At 42.4% G+C, this 19,448-nt stretch overlaps 1 protein-coding gene across 2 annotated transcripts in view; it reads right to left on the bottom strand.

Annotated features, from left to right (window-relative positions):
- Window positions 1-19,448, bottom strand: part of LOC106582957 (multiple epidermal growth factor-like domains protein 6) — a 103,136-nt gene that overhangs the window by 27,053 nt on the left and 56,635 nt on the right. Inside the window, exon 5 of one of the 2 annotated variants that reach the window (XM_014166599.2) lies at window positions 5,892-6,014. In XM_014166599.2, coding sequence (XP_014022074.2) covers window positions 5,892-6,014 — 123 coding nt within the window. Of the gene's footprint in view, window positions 1-2,537; window positions 2,952-5,891; window positions 6,015-19,448 lie in introns of those variants that run through there. The other variant, XM_014166600.2, reaches the window with a different exon arrangement.

Here is a 19,448-nt window from a genome sequence, read left to right as displayed (position 1 = left end):
CATGGCAGTTCATTCAACAGTGGGAAGTTAGTTGATGTAGTTCCTAAAACAGCTGTACCTCTTGATTGGTAGCAGAGAAGTAGACCAAGACATCATACCTCTCTAATTCCTTGTCTAAAGTGCTGGGAAAGCTGTCAAAACGGCAGTTGTTTGAAAAAATTAAGACAAAAAGTTGTTGATGCGTTTACTAAAAGAGCTGTGTCATTAGATATGTAGAAGATATTTCTGTTCCGATTCCAGATTTGAATAGCAGAGAAGTAGACCAAGATGTCATACCCCCTAAGCTTTTGACAAACTTGTTGGAAAAGTGGTCAAAATGTCAGCGGTTTAAAAAAAAGTTTCAGAAAATGTTGTTGATGCGGTCACTTAAACAGCTGTAACGTTTGATCAGTACCAGATAATCATGTTATTATTTCAGATTTGAATAGCAGAGAAGTAGAGGAAGATGCCATACACTAACATTTGGTGTAAGTGTTTGGCAAAGTGGTCAAAGTAGCTGATGTTGTATTTACAGTGAATGGAAGTTGGAAGTGATGATGTCACAATGGGGAGCTTTAGAATGTTGAAAAAAAGAGACATTTAAGTGAATGAAAAGGACAAAAACATTATAGTTTAACTAATATCTGTGTAGTTGTGTAGTGCTAGGGCAAAATTATTAGACCTAGCCACCTAAACCTGGATATGACTGTCCATCTTCCAGAGCTGCAGTCATTACTTTTACTGACAAGATCTGTCATATTGTGTAATTATTACTTAACATTGGTTATCTCTCCACTGATAAGTGGAAGCCTCCCATGTTCCAATCTTCTACTGAAGTCATGTGAGCAGTGCCAGGCTACACACAAGGGCACCAGCCCTGACATCTCTACAGTAGGAGTGGACTCATAACACTGAGAATCTGTCTGCTTTGCCGTGCAAGACATGACATTAGACATTATGCACAATTGTCCGATTTCAAAAAGGCTTTACAGCGAAAGCAAAACATTACATTATGTCAGAAGAGTACCCTGACAAAAAGAATCACACAGCCATTTTCAAAGCAAGCATATATGTCACAAAAACCAAAACCACAACTAAATGCAGCACTAACCTTTGATGATCTTCATCAGATGACACTCCTAGGACATTATGTTATACAATACATGCATGTTTTGTTCAATCAAGTTCATATTTATATCAAAAACCAGCTTTTTACATTAGCATGTGATGTTCAGAACTAGCATACCCACCGCAAACTTCCAGTGAATTTACTAAATTACTCATGATTAACGTTCACAAAATAAATAATTATTTTAAGAATTATAGATACAGAACTCCTTTATGCAATCGCGATGTCAGATTTTAAAATAGCTTTTCGGCGAAAGCACATTTTGCAATATTCTGAGTACATAGCCCGGCCATCACGGCTAGCTATTTTGACACCCACCAAGTTTGGGGCTCACCGAACTCAGAATTACTATTAGAAAAATTGGATTACCTTTGCTGTTCTTTGTCAGAATGCACTCCCAGGACTTCTACTTCAACAACAAATGTTGTTTTGGTTCCAAATAATCCATAGTTATATCCAAATACCTCCGTTTTGTTCATGCGTTCAGGTCACTATCCGAAGGGTGACGCGCGAGCGCATTTCCTGACCAAAAAATTCAAAATATTCCATTACCGTACTTCGAAGCATGTCAAACGCTGTTTAAAATCAATTTTTATGCTATTTTTCTCATAAAATAGCGATAATATTTCAACCGGGCGACGTTGTATTCATTCAAAGGCTGAAAGAAAACATTTGAGAATTCTCATGAACGCGCATCTCCAGTGTCACTGTCCCTAGGCTGACCACTCACAAATTCTCCTGCTGTTCTTCGCCCAGAGACAGCAGACACCCCATTACACTTTCTGGCGCCTTCTGAGAGCCAATGGAAGCCTTAGAAAATGTCACGTTACAGCACAGATGCTGTATTTTCGATAGAGATGCAACAGAAGGACGATAAATTGTCAGACAGGGCACTTCCTGTATGGAATCTTCTCAGGTTTTGGCCTGCCATATGAGTTCTGTTATACTCACAGACACCATTCGAGTGTTTTCTATCCAAATCTACTAATTATATGCATATTCTCATTTCTGGGCAAGAGTAATAACCAGTTTAAATCGGGTACGTTTTTTATCCGGCCGTGCAAATACTGCCCCCTAGCCCCAACAGGTTAACGAGAGTCTTATCTTTAAAATGGGGTAAAATAGTTGATTGTTTGAGAAAATTGAATTGTGGTATTTTAGTTGGTTTTGTATTTCGCGCCGTGCGATGCCATTGGCTGTTGGCTAGGGGTTCCACAGGCGGAACGGGGTTCCGCTAGCGGAACGTCTGTCCTCAACAGGTTAATCATAAGGTATCTTTTCATTCAGTTACAATGACTCCAAGCCAACAGCAGCGTAACAGTCTGTACCTCTACATGACATAAACCCACTGAGATATCATTTACAGGCAGTATTGTCCATGCAAGGGTAGACATAACCACATAAATGTGGAATGTACTGTAGCACTCACCTGGTACATGATACCCAATGTTGTACCCATTGTATGCATGGAAGCAGTTAGGCATATAGCAAATCCTTCTATGATAGCGGTGGTACACATTGTTAGAGCCCAAGATTGGTTCAATATGAGCCCCAAAACACACCACGAGGAGCATCAACCATCCTAACAACGCCATAACTAAGAACTACTAATATATACTTAGTCTCATAGATTCAAAAAAGGTCTTTATGCCCCAAAAATACTAAGATAAACCCACATGCAATATACAAAATTACAACTAAAATACTGAGCTTGAGATACTGTAAAACCAGACATGAACTTATAATATAATAACAAACTCTGTTAAGATTTTTCTTTCCAGTCACATATTGTGTGAGTCAGAACAACTTCTTGCTCCCTCTGCCTCTCTTGATTTGTCCTCCCTCCCCCTGTATCCCTCTCTCTTTTTAGTGTATCCCTTCTTCCCTGACTCCTCCATCATGTCTGTCTCCAATGTCCAGCACATTAAAGGCCCTCCCCTTCCCCTCCTACTTCTCCCTCTCCTCTCCACCTCCTCTCCCCCTCCTCCTTCTCCACCTCCTCTCCCCCCTCTTCTCCCCCTCCTCCCCTCAAGGTAGCCCACATGTCCAGGCCCATGATCACACATGTAATTGTATTTTGACAGAAAATACATTATCCTGAGTGATAAAAAGCTAATATAAAAAATGAGAGTGATTTATGAGTACAGTTGCCGATACTTATCCTTCCACTTCAAAGCCTCATGTATGTGAAAGAATGTGATAGATTTATAGGACATGGCATGCAGGTACTATAAGGAATGTGAAAACGTTTCTTTTGATATTGAAATGTATGTAAGGAATAATCGCCAAAGTACAAGGGTACAATTTGATATTTAGAAACCTAACATCAGAGAGACGAATTCATCTTGCAGTGACCCCATCTACTCAGGAGCTCAGGGCAGAGACTCTTATCCCTTGCCAACATATACATCTAAGCAGTAGAGGCTGGATCAAGACAGGTCTTTATATAAAGAACTGTGAAAAAGGTCGCTAGTTCGAATCCCCAAGCCGACAAAGGAGGAAAAAAAATGTTGATGTGCCCTTGAGCAAGGCACTTAACTCTAATTGCTCCAGGGTCTCTGTTGATAATGGCTGACCCTGGCCATGACACAACTCTAAAGGGGAGTTGGGATATGTAAGAAAACCCATTTCCAATTCACATGTATATAAAACATACTTGCATGTGTGAAGAAGGACAAATATAAGCACCCACACATATAAGTGTGAACATCTTTGTCATATCTGGAAAGGGCTGGCAGAGATTTCAAACATAAGTGGGCAATGCCAGGTAGAGAGTGGGAGCAGGCAGCAGTAAGATAAGCATGAAAGAGGATAGGTCCTTTGAGCCCTATCAGTAAAATAAAGACCAAATGCAATAAATCCTGTCTGAATAACACATTCTATCAACACCCCTCCCTGTGAGAGACCTTTACTTTAAATGCCGTGCACTCACTAAACGAGACATTTATTATGTGTTGGTTTTGGAGAGAGAGAGTTGTGCCTCAATCTGCCTATAAAATGTTTCTAGTCTACACATTCACGCACCACACACACACACACACACACACACACACACACACACACACACACACACACACACACACACACACACACACACACACACACACACACACACACACAGTGTCCAGGCTGTACCAAGAGTGGGCTTACAATCCCCACACCCTCCCAACCCTGCAGTGCCCCTCTGCCCTCCGACATGCAGTGGTCATGACCGGGAGAGTGTTGACACGGCTATACCCAGCTCAGCATGCGACTGGTTAGTGTTGGCATACCCCTCTCTGATTTGAACCATTCACATCAGCCCTGCTCATTCAAAACAAAGCACCAGCCAATAATACGATCAGGAGGTTTAAAAGAGCAACAACTGCGTTCTACATTTCTATTTTCATTTCAGATTTTAGTTTTTCTTCAAGACAATGAACTTCAAATAAGATTTTCATCATTACAGGGGAATCCAATAACATCCAATAGCTGAATGGCTTCGAATAATAAATATTCATTGTAAAAAGCCTTGCAGCGATGTGTGTGTTGTCTTCCAAATCTGTTTACGTTCTTCTTTCACTGATTGAATCAATTAGATGTGTGTTAACAGAATGCTTCTGGGACAGGCCTGTAGACATGCCACATCTCAGACAGCTCAGCACTGTCTATAGAGATGGGCAGTCATACAGTAGGAATGCACTCACCATCCCTATGGGGTTAGCTATTCACATACACTACCGTTCAAAAGTTTGGGGTAACTTAGAAATGTCCTTGTTTTTGAAAGAAAAGCAAATTTTAGTCCATTTAAAATAACATCAAATAGATCAGAAATACAGTGTAGACATGGTTAATGTTGTAAATGACTATTGTAGCTGGAAACGGCAGATTTCTTTATGGAATATCTACATAGGCATACAGAGGCCCATTATCAGCAACCATCACTCCTGTGTTCCAATGGCACGTTGTGTTAGCTAATCCAAGTTTATCATTTTTAAAGGCTAATTGATCATTAGAAAACCCTTTTACAATTATGTTTGCACAGCTGAAAACCTGGTGTTCTGATTAAAGACGCAATAAAACTAGCCGTCTTTAGACTGGTTGAGTATCTGGAGCATCAGCATTTGTGGGTTCGATTACAGGCTCAAAATGGCCAGAAACAAAGAACTTTCTTCTGAAACTCGTCAGTCTATTCTTGTTCTGAGAAATAAAAGCTATTCCATGAAACTGCCAAGAAACTATTCCATGAAACTGCCAAGAAACTGAAGATCTCCTACAACGCTGTGTACTACTCCCTTCACAGAACAGCGCAAACTGGCTCTAACCAGAATAGAAAGAGGAGTGGGAGCCCCCGGTGCACAACTGAGCAAGAGGACAAGTACATTAGAGTGTCTAGTTTGAGAAACAGTCCTCAACTGGCAGCTTCATTAAATAGTACCTGCAAACACCAGTCTCAACGTCAACAGTGAAGAGGCGACTCTGGGACGCTGGCCTTCTAGGCAGAGTTGCAAAGAAAAAGCCATATCTCAGACTGACCAATAAAAAGAAAAGATTAAGATGAGCCAAATAACACAGACACTGAACAGAGGAACTCTGCCTAGAAGGCCAGCATCCCGGAGTCGCCTCTTCACTGTTGAGACTGGTGTTTTGTTTTTAGTTGTGGCGGTGGTTGTGGTGGTGGTTGTGGTTGTGGCGGTGGTTGTGGTGGTGGTTGTGGTGGTGATTGTGGTTGTGATGGTAGTGTTGTGACGGTAGTTGTGGCAGTGGTTGTGTTGGTGGTGGTTGTGGTAGTGAATGGACTCACCTTGGCAGGTCTTGCTGTCGTCCTTCAGCTGCTCACCAGAAGGACACTTGCAGTAGAAGCTGCCGATGGTGTTGCAACACAGAGCCTCACAACCGCCGTTAGTCTCCTCACACTCATTTACATCTGACAGGGACACACAAACAGTGACCGGTCAGTCACCCAGCAACATATTTTACATTGGTGTGGCAGACTTCCGGATTAAGCGAGCAGTGTGATAAGAAATAGAGCGGCCAGGCGGGTCATGTTTCGTATGACTCGACCTTCGTCTCTCCCAGAGCCCATTTAAGGGAGTTTAAGGATGAGCCAAGGTTGTAATTCGGGGAGAAAATGGGGGTAAATAAAATACACTTGCGGTCATACCACCCTGAACACGCCTGATCAGGGTTGGGCCTGGTTAGTATTTGGATGGGAGACCACATTTCTTTATAAGAAATAATGGGACGTGAAGAACACCAGCTAGTCTCTTGGTAGAGCCAGTAAGCTGAATGACTTCCCTCTAAACCACATTAAGTAGAAACAAGCTTTCTCTTTGATTTCATGTCAGATAGAGTTGAACTCCAATGTCTTGAGTTTGGGTCTGATTTGTGAGGTTTGGAAGAGCTGCTTCAATGCTTACGGAAAGTCATGACAGCAATTATCAGACCATAATATACAGTTTCCATCTTCAAGCCTTTCTCTCTCTAAATGTCCAACAGCATGAGGTGCAGCTGTGTTGTACAACAACATCTTCACTTTCCAATGTAAGAATAATGACTCTCTCTGTAATCCAATTTGGGGCATCAGATTTGTATTAAAACCTTATAATGGAAAATATTTATGATCAGACCCTAATGTGAGCAGTTTTGACATACAAACCTTATTGTGAGTATTCATGCAACTAACAGTCTCAAATATGCATCACAGTTTGAATATAACCACAAGCTTCCAAGACACCAGATCAGATATCTTGGTAACCATGAACAGAACCCCTGCCAGCGTCTGCATCAGCACATTAACACAGCACACACAAGTCTTGTGTGAGTCAGACGAGAGAAACTCAGAAATTCAGCCAATAGAAACCAGAGAACCAGAGAGTTTGCCAATCACATCATGGCTCTGAGAAGCCACAATCTTTCTTTCTCATCTATATCCCATACACAGCCTGTCAGCGCTGTCAATCAACTGACCACACATTCTCTCACTGCTTCACAGTCTTCACACACTGACTCAGATCCTGATCAGGTGCTGACAGAAACACGATGTATCTTTAGTTGGAAAAGAGAACATCCAAAGGTCATTCAAATACAGCACAAGCAGGGTCTTGATAACTGTAAAATAATGTAACTGTGAAGGAATGCTACAGTGCTGTGAGGGAATGGATGAGTTGGTGGAGAGAGAGAGAAAGGGACGAGGAGGAGGGTATTTGCGTTGCACTCCTAATAATTTTATAGCCCCCTCTATGTCCATAAACAGAGGAGAGTTACGGAGCAATCCTGGGACTGTCAGGGGAAATGGAGGCTAGTTGTTTTCCTGTTTCAAATCAAAACAAATCAAATCAAATCAAATGGTATTTGTCACATGTGCCGAATACAACAGGTGTAGACCTTACAGTGAAATGCTTACTGACAAGCCCTTAACTAACAATGCAGTTTTAAGAAAAAAATACATGTTAAGTAAAAAATAGATAAGTAAAAAATAAGAAATAAAAGTAACAAATAATTAAAGAGCAGCAGTAAACTAACAATAGCGAGGCTATATACAGGGGGTACCGGTACAGAGTCAAAAAGAGGGGGGTCAATGCAAATAGTCTCGGTAGCCATTTGATTAGCTGTTCAGGAGTCTTACGGCTTGGGGATAGAAGCTGTTGAGAAGCCTTTTGGACCTAGACTTGGCGCTCCGGTACCGCTTGCCATGCGGTAGCAGAGAGAACAGCCTATGACTAGGGTGGCTGGAGTCTTTGGTATAGAGGTCCTGGATAGCAGGAAGCTTAGCCCCAGTGATGTACTGGGCCGTACGTACTACCCTCTCTAGTGCCTTGCAGTCGGAGGCTGAGCAGTTACCATACCAGGCAGTGATGCAACCAGTCAGGATGCTCCCAATGGTGTAGCTGTAGAACTTTTTGAGGATCTGAGGACCCATGCCAAATCTTTTCAGTCTGCTGAGGGGGAATAGGTTTTGTTTCAGTGTATATTTTGTGCATTCAGCCACGGCCAGCACAATCCAGCCAATTACAGACCTCGTAGTTCTCTCCTAGTTTATAACATCTGGAATGTGTAACGGCCGAAACACTAGGCTTTATTTTCCCCATTCACCAAACATTAAAACAAATACCTCATTTGTAGTTAAATTAATGAGGTATGAGCTGGAGACTCATATCTCCCTCACTAACTTTAAGCATCAGCTGTCAGAGCAGCTCATAGATCATTGCACCTGTGCATAGCCCATCTGTAAATAGCCCATCCAACTACCTTATCCCCTCTACTTGCACATTCATCTTCTGCACATCTATCACTCCAGTGTTTAATTGCTAAATTGTAATTATTTATTTCCTTACCTCCCTAATCTTGCCTAATTTGCACACACTGTATATAGATTGTTTCTATTGTGTTATTGACTGTACGTTTGTTTATTCCATTTGTAACTCTGTGATGTTGTTTGTGTCGCACTGCTTTGAACTTGTTCTCAACTGACCTACCTGGTTAAATAAAGGTGAAATATATATATATTTTTTTTATAAAAAGTTATAAAAAGCACAATTTGGTAAGGGTAATTGTCCACTCAAGGTGTTTCTCTCATCTCAATAATATAATAAAATAATGTATGCTATTTAGCAGACGCTTTTATCCAAAGCGACTCACAGTCATGTGTGCATACATTTTACATTTGGATGCCCATGGGAATCAAACCCACATATTAGGAAGCCATTTGTGTTGCCCTGGTGCTGAAGATGTGTTTTGCTGAGGAAGTGTTGTATACAGTAGCAACACATTTGGGGGAATTATTTTATAATATTATACAAATTACAGGTCTGTACAGAACAGGATTAAAGGCTAGGGAGGGATCCCATTGATCATCATTGAGCAGGAATGCAGGCAGGGCAGGCCCTAGTGGTAGCTGAGGGGAATAACACATTCCTGTCTCCTGGCTGTGAACAGAATGTGACCTGCAGGTTAAGGACATGACTCCGGGACCCCAGAGGAGCCCTTGTTGTTTTCATGTCAGTTTGTACAGGGTCAGGAAGAGTGGGGCTGGGGACCTGTATCCCCCAGGTCTGTGGCTCCCAGGGTTCATGCTGGGTCAGGGTCACAGTCATGTGTATTTCTGCTCACTGGAAACCAGGAATGATGAACTACTATGGGTCAAGGTCCTGTAAAATGTTGCTCCCATGTTTCATGAGCTGAAATAAAAAAATCACAGAAATGTTCCAAATGCACAAAAACCTTATTAAGCTCAAATTTTGTGGACAAATTTGTTTACATCCCTGTTAGTGAGCATTTCTCCTTTGCCAAGATAATCCATCCACCTGACAAATGTGGTATATCAAGAAGCTGATTAAACAGCATGATCATTACACAGGTGCACCTTGTACAGGGGACAATAAAATGCAACAGATGTTTCAAGTTTTGAGGGAGCATGCAATTGGCATGATGACTGCAGGAATGTCCACGGGAGCTGTTGCCAAAGAACTGAATGTTAATTTCTCTACCACAAACTACCTCCAACATCGTTTTAGAGAATTTGGTAGTACATCCAACCGGCCTCACAACTACATCCACGCCAGCCCAGGGAGGATGGTGGGGAATGGAGTGGTGCTGAGGAGTATTTCTGTCTGTAATAAAGCCCTTTTGTGGGGAAAACCCATTCTGATTGGCTGGGCCTAGCTCCCCAGTGGGTGGGCCTATGCTTTCCAAGGCCCACCCATGGCTGCACGCCTGCCCAGTCATGTCAAATCCATAGATTAGGGCCTAATTGATTTATTTCAATTGACTGATGACTTTATATGAACTGTAATGGCTGTCATAGAGAGGGGACCAAAACGCAGAGTGTTGATTGCTCATGATGAATATTTATTTTTACTCAGAACACTAAAGAAAAAATAACAAAGAGAAAACAAAAGCACACAGTTCTGTCAGGTAAGGAAAACTAAACAGAAGACAACTACCCACCAACACAGGTGAAAAAAAAATAACTACTTAAGTATGATCTCCAATTAGAGACAACGAGGACCAGCTGCCTCTAATTGGAGATCATCCCAAAAAAACAACAACATAGAAATAGAAAACTAGAACCCAAACATAGAAATACAAAACATAGAAAAACACAAAACACCCCCTGTCACGCCCTGACCTAACTCTACCATAGAAAATAACATCTTACTATGGTCAGGACGTGACAGTAACTCAGCAAAATCTTAGAAATTGTTGCATGTTGCGTTTATATTTTTGGTTCAGTATAGATACTCACTGGAGCATGTTAAAACAAAAATGACTGTGGGAGGGGTCTCGAATGGTTGAAGGACAGCTATTGGGGAACTGTGATCTTGGAGGGTTCGGGTTTCACAAGATTGTGTTCATGAAAAAGGAAACTATGACATATATTTTATATCACTATCATGCACACACACCCTCACACATAAGGATGGCTCTGCTCCGTTGCGGAAAGACTGATACATGTTTGATAGTGTCTTGATGCTGTATTGTTTGTCCTTCATGTTCTAATACTTTAATGTTACCCCTTCCTTGTGTTTTTCGTAATAAATCATTTTTTAAAAACAAAAAAAACTGTTGAGCGTAAAAACCCAGCAACATTGCCGTTCTTGACACACTCAAACTGGTGCGCATGGCACTTACTACCATACCCCGTTCAAAGGCACTTAAATAGTTTGCCTTGCCCATTCACCCTCTGAATGGCACACATAGACAATCCATGTCTCAATTGTCTCAAGGTGTAAAAAACCTTCTTTAACCTGTCTCGTCCCCTTCATCAACACTGATTGGAGTGGATTTAACAGGTGACATCAATAACAGATCATAGGTTTTACCTGAATTCACCTGGTCAGTCTATGTCATGGAAAGATCAGGTGTTCTTAATGTTTTGTACACTCAGTGAAGTGTATATCCTGATTGTCAAAGTATAACAACATTTAAGTAGGGAGAAGCCACAATGTGTAACTCTACGCCAGACATGGCATAGGGGTCCTGAGGTCCTGAGATCCTCAAAAGGTTCTACAGCTGCAACATCGAGAGCATCCTGACTGGTTGCATCACTGCCTGGTACGGCAACTGCTTGGCCTCTAACCGCAAGGCACTTCAGAGGGTAGTGCGTACGGCCCAGTACATCACTGGGGCTAAGCTGCCTGCCATCCAGGACCTCTACACCAGGCGGTGTCAGAGGAAGGCCCTAAAAATTGTCAAAGACCCCAGCCACCCCAGTCATAGACTGTTCTCTCTACTTCCGCATGGTAAGCGGTACCGGAGTGCTAAGTCTAGGACAAAAAGGCTTCTCAACAGTTTTTACCCCCAAGCCATAAGACTCCTGAACAGGTAATCAAATGGCTACCCAGACTATTTGCATTGTGTGCCCCCCCCCCCACCCCTCTGTTTACACTGCTGCTACTCTCTGTTTATCATATATGCATAGTCATTTTAACTATACATTCATGTACATACTACCTCAATTGGGCCGACCAACCAGTGCTCCTGCACAGTGGCTTACCGGGCTATCTGCATTGTGTCTCACCCACCACCCGCTAAGCCCTCTTTTACGCTACTGCTACTCTCTGTTCATCATATATGCATAGTCACTTTAACCATATCTACATGTACATACTACCTCAATCAGCCTGACTAACCGGTGTCTGTATGTAGCCTCACTATTTTTATAGCCTCGCTACTGTATACAGCCTGTCTTTTTACTGTTGTTTTATTTCTTTACCTACCTATTGTTCACCTAATACCTTTTTTGCACTATTGGTTAGAGCCTGTAAGTAAGCATTTCACTGTAAGGTCTACCTGTCATATTCAGCGCACGTGACAAATAAACTTTGATTTGATTTGATGTATTTACTATTCATCACCAAGAACAATGAGAAAGACTCCCTCACCGTCAAAACAGGTCCCACGACGATGAACCCAGTGACCTCTGAAATCATGAGTGGGTCGCCTAGTGATTGGTGCACAGGCTACACCCACACCTGACTCCAGGGGTCAGCAATGGGATGCTCTTGTCTCCAGTCCTAGTACAGGTAACCTCCATCCACAATGGACCCACATTACATTTACATTATCTCAGTGCTTTGTCCCAACATAAGAGAAACACGATAGCAATAGGCTACTGTCCTACACATGGAGTTAAGCTGAAGATTCAGTCTTGTATGAAGGATGCTTTAGCTACTTTTTCTCTACCCCTGACATCTGTAATGGGGACAGACAGGGATACAGTGAGGGAAAAAAGTATTTGATCCGCTGCTGATTTTGTACGTTTGCCCACTGACAAAGAAATGAACAGTCTATAATTTTAATGGTAGGTTTATTTGAACAGTGAGAGACAGAATAACAACAACAAAAATCCTGAAACACGCATGTCAAAAATGTTATGAATTGATTTGCATTTTAATGAGGGAAATTAGTATTTGACCCCCTCTCAATCAGAAAGATTTCTGGCTCCCAGGTGTCTTTTATACAGGTAACGAGCTGAGATTAGGAGCACACTCTTAAAGGGAGTGCTCCTAATGTCAGCTTGTTACCTGTATAAAAGACACCTGTCCACAGAAGCAATCAATCAATCAGATTCCAAACTCTCCACCATGGCCAAGACCAAAGACCTCTCCAAGGATGTCAGGGACAAGATTGTAGACCTACACAAGGCTGGAATGGGCTACAAGACCATCGCCAAGCAGCTTGGTGAGAAGGTGACAACAGTTGGTGCGATTATTTGCAAATGGAAGAAACACAAAAGAACTGTCAATCTCCCTCGGCCTGGGGCTCCATGCAAGATCTCACCTCGTGGAGTTGCAATGACCATGAGAACGGTGAGGAATCAGCCCAGAACTACACGGGAGGATCTTGTCAATGATCTCAAGGCAGCTGGGACCATAGTCATCAAGAAAACAATTGGTAACACACTACGCCATCAAGGACTGAAATCCTGCAGCGCCCGCAAGGTCCCCCTGCTCAGAAAGCACATATACATGCCAGTCTGAAGTTTGCCAATGAACATCTGAATGATTCAGAGGACAACTGGGTGCAAGTGTTGTGGTCAGATGAGACCAAAATGGAGCTCTTTGGAATCAACTCAACTCGCCGTGTTTGGAGGAGGAGGAATGCTGCCTATGACCCCAAGAACACCATCCCCACCGTCAAACATGGAGGTGGAAACATTATGCTTTGGGGGTGTTTTTCTGCTAAGGGGACAGGACAACTTCACCGCATCAAAGGGACGATGGAAGGGGCCGTGTACCGTCAAATCTTGGGTGAGAACCTCCTTCCCTCAGCCAGGGCATTGAAAATGGGTCGTGGATGGGTATTCCAGCATGACAATGACCCAAAACCCACGGCCAAGGCAACAAAGGAGTGGCTCAAGAAGAAGCACATTAAGGTCCTGGAGTGGCCTAGCCAGTCTCCAGACCTTAATCCCATAGAAAATCTGTGGAGTGAGCTGAAGGTTCGAGTTGCCAAACGTCAGCCTCGAAACCTTAATGACTTGGAGAAGATCTGCAAAGAGGAGTGGGACAAAATCCCTCCTGAGATGTGTGTAAACCTGGTGGCCAACTACAAGAAACGTCTGACCTCTGTGATTGCCAACAAGGGTTTTTCCACCAAGTACTAAGTCATGTTTTGCCAAGGGGCAAATACTTATTTCCCTCATTAAAATGAAAATCATTTTATAACATTTTTGACATGTGTTTTTCAGGATTTTTTGGTTGTTATTCTGTCTCTCGCTGTTCAAATAAACCTACCATTAAAATTATAGACTGATCATTTCTTTGTCAGTGGGCAAACGTACAAAATCAGCAGGGGATCAAATACTTTTTCCCCTCACTGTATATGATCATTTCTCCAGATTAGTTAGTATGATGTTGCAGTATTCCTGTTTCTCTGGTAAAATGTCTGGTAAAAATGTAATCTAGTCCCTAGCACTGTGTGGAGCTCCATAGAGTCAGAGCCACCTGTATTACAGTACTGCAGGACAAGCTGCCAATGTAAAGGAAAGGGCTGCTTTTCCTTTATTAGTCTTTTCTCTCAGGTGGTCATTGGAACAGTTCATTGTACATATCATGCACACTGATCCAACATAACTGTACCCTGAATCTGCTCCTAGAACCACTATTCATACACGTATTATTACTACTGAACGACAGCTACTTCTACTGCAACCAAGTTGTAAAAACAGTTGAAAGCATCGGCATCAAATGAACGAAGGCTGACTTAAGCACACTTCCTGTGGAAGAGAAGACCCTTTTGAACATGATCATGATCAATGCCATCCCCACATACTTTGTTCATTAGACAGTGGCCTCTTCCTTGGCCTAAAGCCCAGAGATCATGAGCTCTAGAGGGCAGGTGCATTTCCTATGAGATTATGATCCCTAGACAAAGCGGGCTGTCTGAGGGCCCAGAGGCCTGGCCCAGCTTGCCCATGCTCCATGTACCATGCTCCAGGTCATGTTTAGAGGTTGGAACTGACTCAGGCAGGCATGGAAAAATACACAGCTATAATTACACATGATGGATGTCTGTGTATTGGTGACCCGGAATGAAATAGGAGGCAACACAGTCTCCTAGGACTAATGGTATAGCATGACATGGAATTTGGACACCAATACTCCATAGTTAAGTTAACCCCCTGTCCCAAAACAATCAGCCTGTCTAGACAGAGGGTTCTGAATGCTCAGAAGAACAGCCCACTTTCCAGAAGGGTATGAATAAACCTCTGGTTCTGATGCACAGGAGCATATAAACATGTGTACGTCCACACACGTACGCGCAAGCACGTATATACATACACACACACACACACACACACACACACACACACACACACACACACACACACACACACACACACACACACACACACACACACACACACACACACACACACACACACACACACACACACACACACACACAAAATGGCCTGTGTTCTCTGCTCTAGCTGTGTGTTCAGCTGGATCTCATCAGGGCTGTCCCTACACAGTGGGAAGGCCTCAGTGAACTGTCTGTCCTATGGTCCATACCATATAACATTTTAACAGTCCACCAGCTGGACCCCCAGTGAACCTGTCCTCCATATACTCATGACTCATTTATTTTTACTGCCAGCCTGTGGCTGCTGGCAATCACTCGGACACACACAGCAGCCCCCAATAATATATCATATCACTGAACGTTTGTCTGCCCCTTCACTGTGTTCAACTCAGCAGGATATCTATACATTATACAGTACATGTACACATACTGTACAGCCACAAGTCAGGGCTCAACGTAATCTATGCTGCCTTGTCTATTACTACTAAAGTGAAAAACGAAACAAAAACAACACAAATATGACTAATACAAATGGTGTATTTCCCAGGAGTGGATATTCTGTTCCGAAACAAATCAAACAAAAAAAGAACAGAAAACAAACACTCTTTAACTAATCGCTACATTCAAAAGTGTTTTGGGATTAACCCGCATGTGAGAGCTGGGTTTCATTCTTGGGCTGTATTTTGCGACTTCCTGTGATAAGGACTACAGCCACGTTCCCATGGGGCCTGGGTTAAAGTCTGAGTAGGACCATAGGGGTCTAACACTAACACAGCGACGTACTGCAGCTGGGACCAGGGCCAAAGACAACCACCAGGCCCTGATCCTATCTCCAGGGTCACAGGCCGGAACATTTGAGCATTCATCAAGGGGAAGTCATTGATAGCCCTGGCCTGTTTCCTCTTAGGTTCCAGATCTAAAAACCTGCTGCTTTCATCTGCTTGACTCCTCGTCCAGCAGAGCTACTCAGAGCTGCATTCACCAGGGGATAAGCTAAGATGAAGGTTGGGACACCAGCTCATAGGCCTCAAAAAGGAAAGGTCTGAGAGGCAGGATATTAAAACTGATGATGACTGAGGAGATTGGAGGGTTATCTCTTGACTAGGCCAAGTATTTGAACAGGGCAGTTTATGAGAGCATGTTGTTAGACAATGTTAGGTATGACCGTACCTTAACCCTCCATGGACTTGTATGCCATTCCACAAATTCTACAGGAACTGACAACTACACCAAATGGTTTGTGACCTTTGACCTCCAGTATAAGTGTAAGTGACTCTTGAACTGTTTATTGTAGAAGACACGTTTCCTGAGTGTCAAAAGGTCGCATGAGAGAAATTCAGAAAAAAAATTGAACTCCACACTCACCAAACAATCTTGACCTGATCATAACCTTTACAAACTCAACAGATCTCAATAGATTGAGTGGCCTACAATAGAATTTCACCCTGAACCAATTCAAAACATACATTATCCTAGACCTTTAGTGTCCCAGTACAGACTACATCAGTACTATTCCATGTTTCGATAGTGTCTTTGTTGGACGAGTTATGACAATACATTTTGTTCTGTTTCCTTGTAATGCCTCCCTGCTAGACTGCTGTCTCACTGCTATCTAAATATTTAGAGAGAGAGAGCTCAGCCAAAGCAGAAGACCTTAAGGGTGCAGGAAGACCCTCTCACCTTCCGTTTCCATGGACACGCATATACAGGTGAGGCCAGAACTGACACTTTGACCAAGGATGGATGACAGTGTTTTGATACTGATCATCACATCCACCAGCTAAACCAACCTGCAACTCTGTTACTAGCCGGTGTAGACAAGAGAGGACTCATAAATGTCTGAAATAAATATCAGGCATTAAAGTAAGTATGGCAAGATACATAATTCTTTGGTTTGAAAAGAGTCTGCTCTGCATTTCTGACCAGCATGTTTTGCTGAGAGAAGGTTAAAGAGAGTTGGATGGAGTCGATGATAGACAGGCAGAAACATGGAGAAACCAATCAAATTATAGATGGCTGGATATCAATTCCATTTAAGAGGTTGAGATGTAGAATAAGCTATTTATTTAACTAGGCAAGTCAGGTAAGAACACATTTGTTACGGGTGTGTATTGGAGGCGAAGTCAGGTGCAGGAGAGCAGAGTGTAGTTAACAGGCACACTTTTAATTCCGGTCCAAACAAAAGCACAGAAGTACATACAACGTGCCCAAAACACGGAACAATAAACAAAAGTCTGGCGCGTAACAATACACACATAACATCAAAACAATTTCACACAAAGACATGGAGGGGAACAGAGGACTAAATACATTCAGTGTGATTAGGGAATGAAAACCAGGTGTGAATGGAACAAGACAAAACAAATGGGAATATGAAAAATGGAGCGGCGACGGCTAGAAAGCCGGTGACGTCAACTGCCGAATGCCGCCCGAACAAGGAGAAGGGCCGACTTCGGCGGAAGTCATGACCACATTCTTATTTACAATGACGGCCTACCCCGGCCAAACCCTAACCCGGACGACGCTGGGCCAATTGTGTGCTGCCCTATGGGACTCGCAATCACCTACCGGTTGTGATACAGCCTGGAATCGAACCAGGGTCTGTAGTGACGAATTTAGATCGCTGTGCCACTCAGGAGCTATGCATAGTACAACTCGTTTTACCTCTCCTAAAACAGTGTCCCCTGCTGTTGGCCTTAGCCACAGGTCTGTGTGAGATGGGGTGGCTTCCTGCAGTGGTTTTGAAACAGAAAAACTATAGTCAGCATAGTCATTTGGTGGATACATATCCTGGTCCTAATCTTCATAGTCATCTTTGTTATTCTATTTGCATATGCTTTGATAAGGAACACAGTCCAGAGAGACTACTGTTTGTGTGGGTGACATAATCCATAACTCATTCAGGATGGAAAAATGATTCATGAACTAGATAAGCTGCTTAACAAGTATACTATAGCTTCTTGTTTTTGTTAACTCCTCATTCCTCTACACACAGTACAGCTATTGACTGTCTAGCTGCATATATTTATCTTGACCCTAAACACATAGAATGCTGTCATAGGTCCCATACCTCTCAGAACCCAACACAGTTGAACCTGTCGCTTAATGATTCTAGAATTGATTATATACAGTACATTTATGTTTTCAGCACTTTCAGAGGACAGAATTACAGTTCAATCAACCTTCATGTTCATTCATTCTGTGTTCCCGGTCCAAAATGACCGCCCCATTATAGCTGATTATAAATCCATAATAATACATATATTATCACCTAATGTTGTGTTAGATCTTTTTATCAACTTAAGTTATTGTGAACATTACATGTTGTGAACTTCTACTTGCTATTTATGGCCTGTAGGCCTCATTGACCTGAGCTCATACAACTCATTTTGAGTAAAAAAAGCATAATGTAGGGATTATTTTGACTATAACAAATACTCAGATGAAACATATTGTGCTCTTTATCACAGATTACTTTTTGTCAAAGTTTAACAAGGACATTTGTTTTGAAACAATTTCAAATGTTTAAATAGTGGCACAAAATAACATCTGTTGTGTTCCTGGTCAAAACTGACCGGTATGATTTTACTAGTAAAGAAAGGACGTAGGCCCAAAACTACACATGAAAACTTTACCATGTTACAAAATGAATGTCAGAACACATTAAAGAACAAAAGTAACCATAACAGTAATCACAATCTGTCAATCAATGGTGGTTACATTTTGTATGTTCTTATGCACATGTTGGACTGTTACGAACCTCTTTGGCCCAGCGGTCTAGGGGGGATGGATACGAGACCCGTAACATAAATCATGCAAATTATAATCGTGACATGTAACAGTGAGAACCAAAAACCACAGACAACTGAAATCTACCGTCAAACTCAAAAGGTTTATTTTAAACACACGGTAAAGGGGTGTGGGAAAAGGGGCTGAGCTGGACCCAAGCAACGAAACAATAATCCAAAACCACCCCTAAGCTAGACTAGCCTATTTCAACAACAGCTAGCTAACTAACCAAAAATACAGTGGGTGGTCCGCCCAGTTCTAACTATGGTACTTAGACACAGTATTCCTACGGGTAATGTATGCCCATGGGCGACTTGTCTTGGTACCCCCTTTTCCCACCAAACAAACAAACAGTCAAATAACAAAACAATACTCACAGGATTACCGGACAAATGTGACATGTAGTTTGCAAAAACAAAAGAGATCAATACAGAGAGAGAGAGACACGGGGAGATAGAGATGGGACACAAGAGCGAATGAGCACAAAGATTGATCACAGAGTGAGAATGAGCTCGCGAGATAAAAATGAGCTCCGGGAGAAAACAACTGACTGGGTTTTTAAACCAAGGGAAAGGGACTGTGATTGGTTGAGGGAGAAGGAACAGGTGTCTTCTGATTGGGGACTGATGATTGTCACCTGTGATGGGGAGAAGGAGAGAAAAGAAACACACAGGATACACACTTGTATCCGTAACACTCCCACCCTTAAAAGAGCAACCCCCAGGGGGGATTGCGACTAAAAGTATGTACACAGTTTATA

Source organism: Salmo salar, chromosome ssa22 (assembly GCF_905237065.1).
Source record: "Salmo salar chromosome ssa22, Ssal_v3.1, whole genome shotgun sequence".
In the NCBI taxonomy this organism is placed as follows: domain Eukaryota; kingdom Metazoa; phylum Chordata; class Actinopteri; order Salmoniformes; family Salmonidae; genus Salmo; species Salmo salar.
This window is presented reverse-complemented; position numbering and strand designations above follow the sequence as displayed.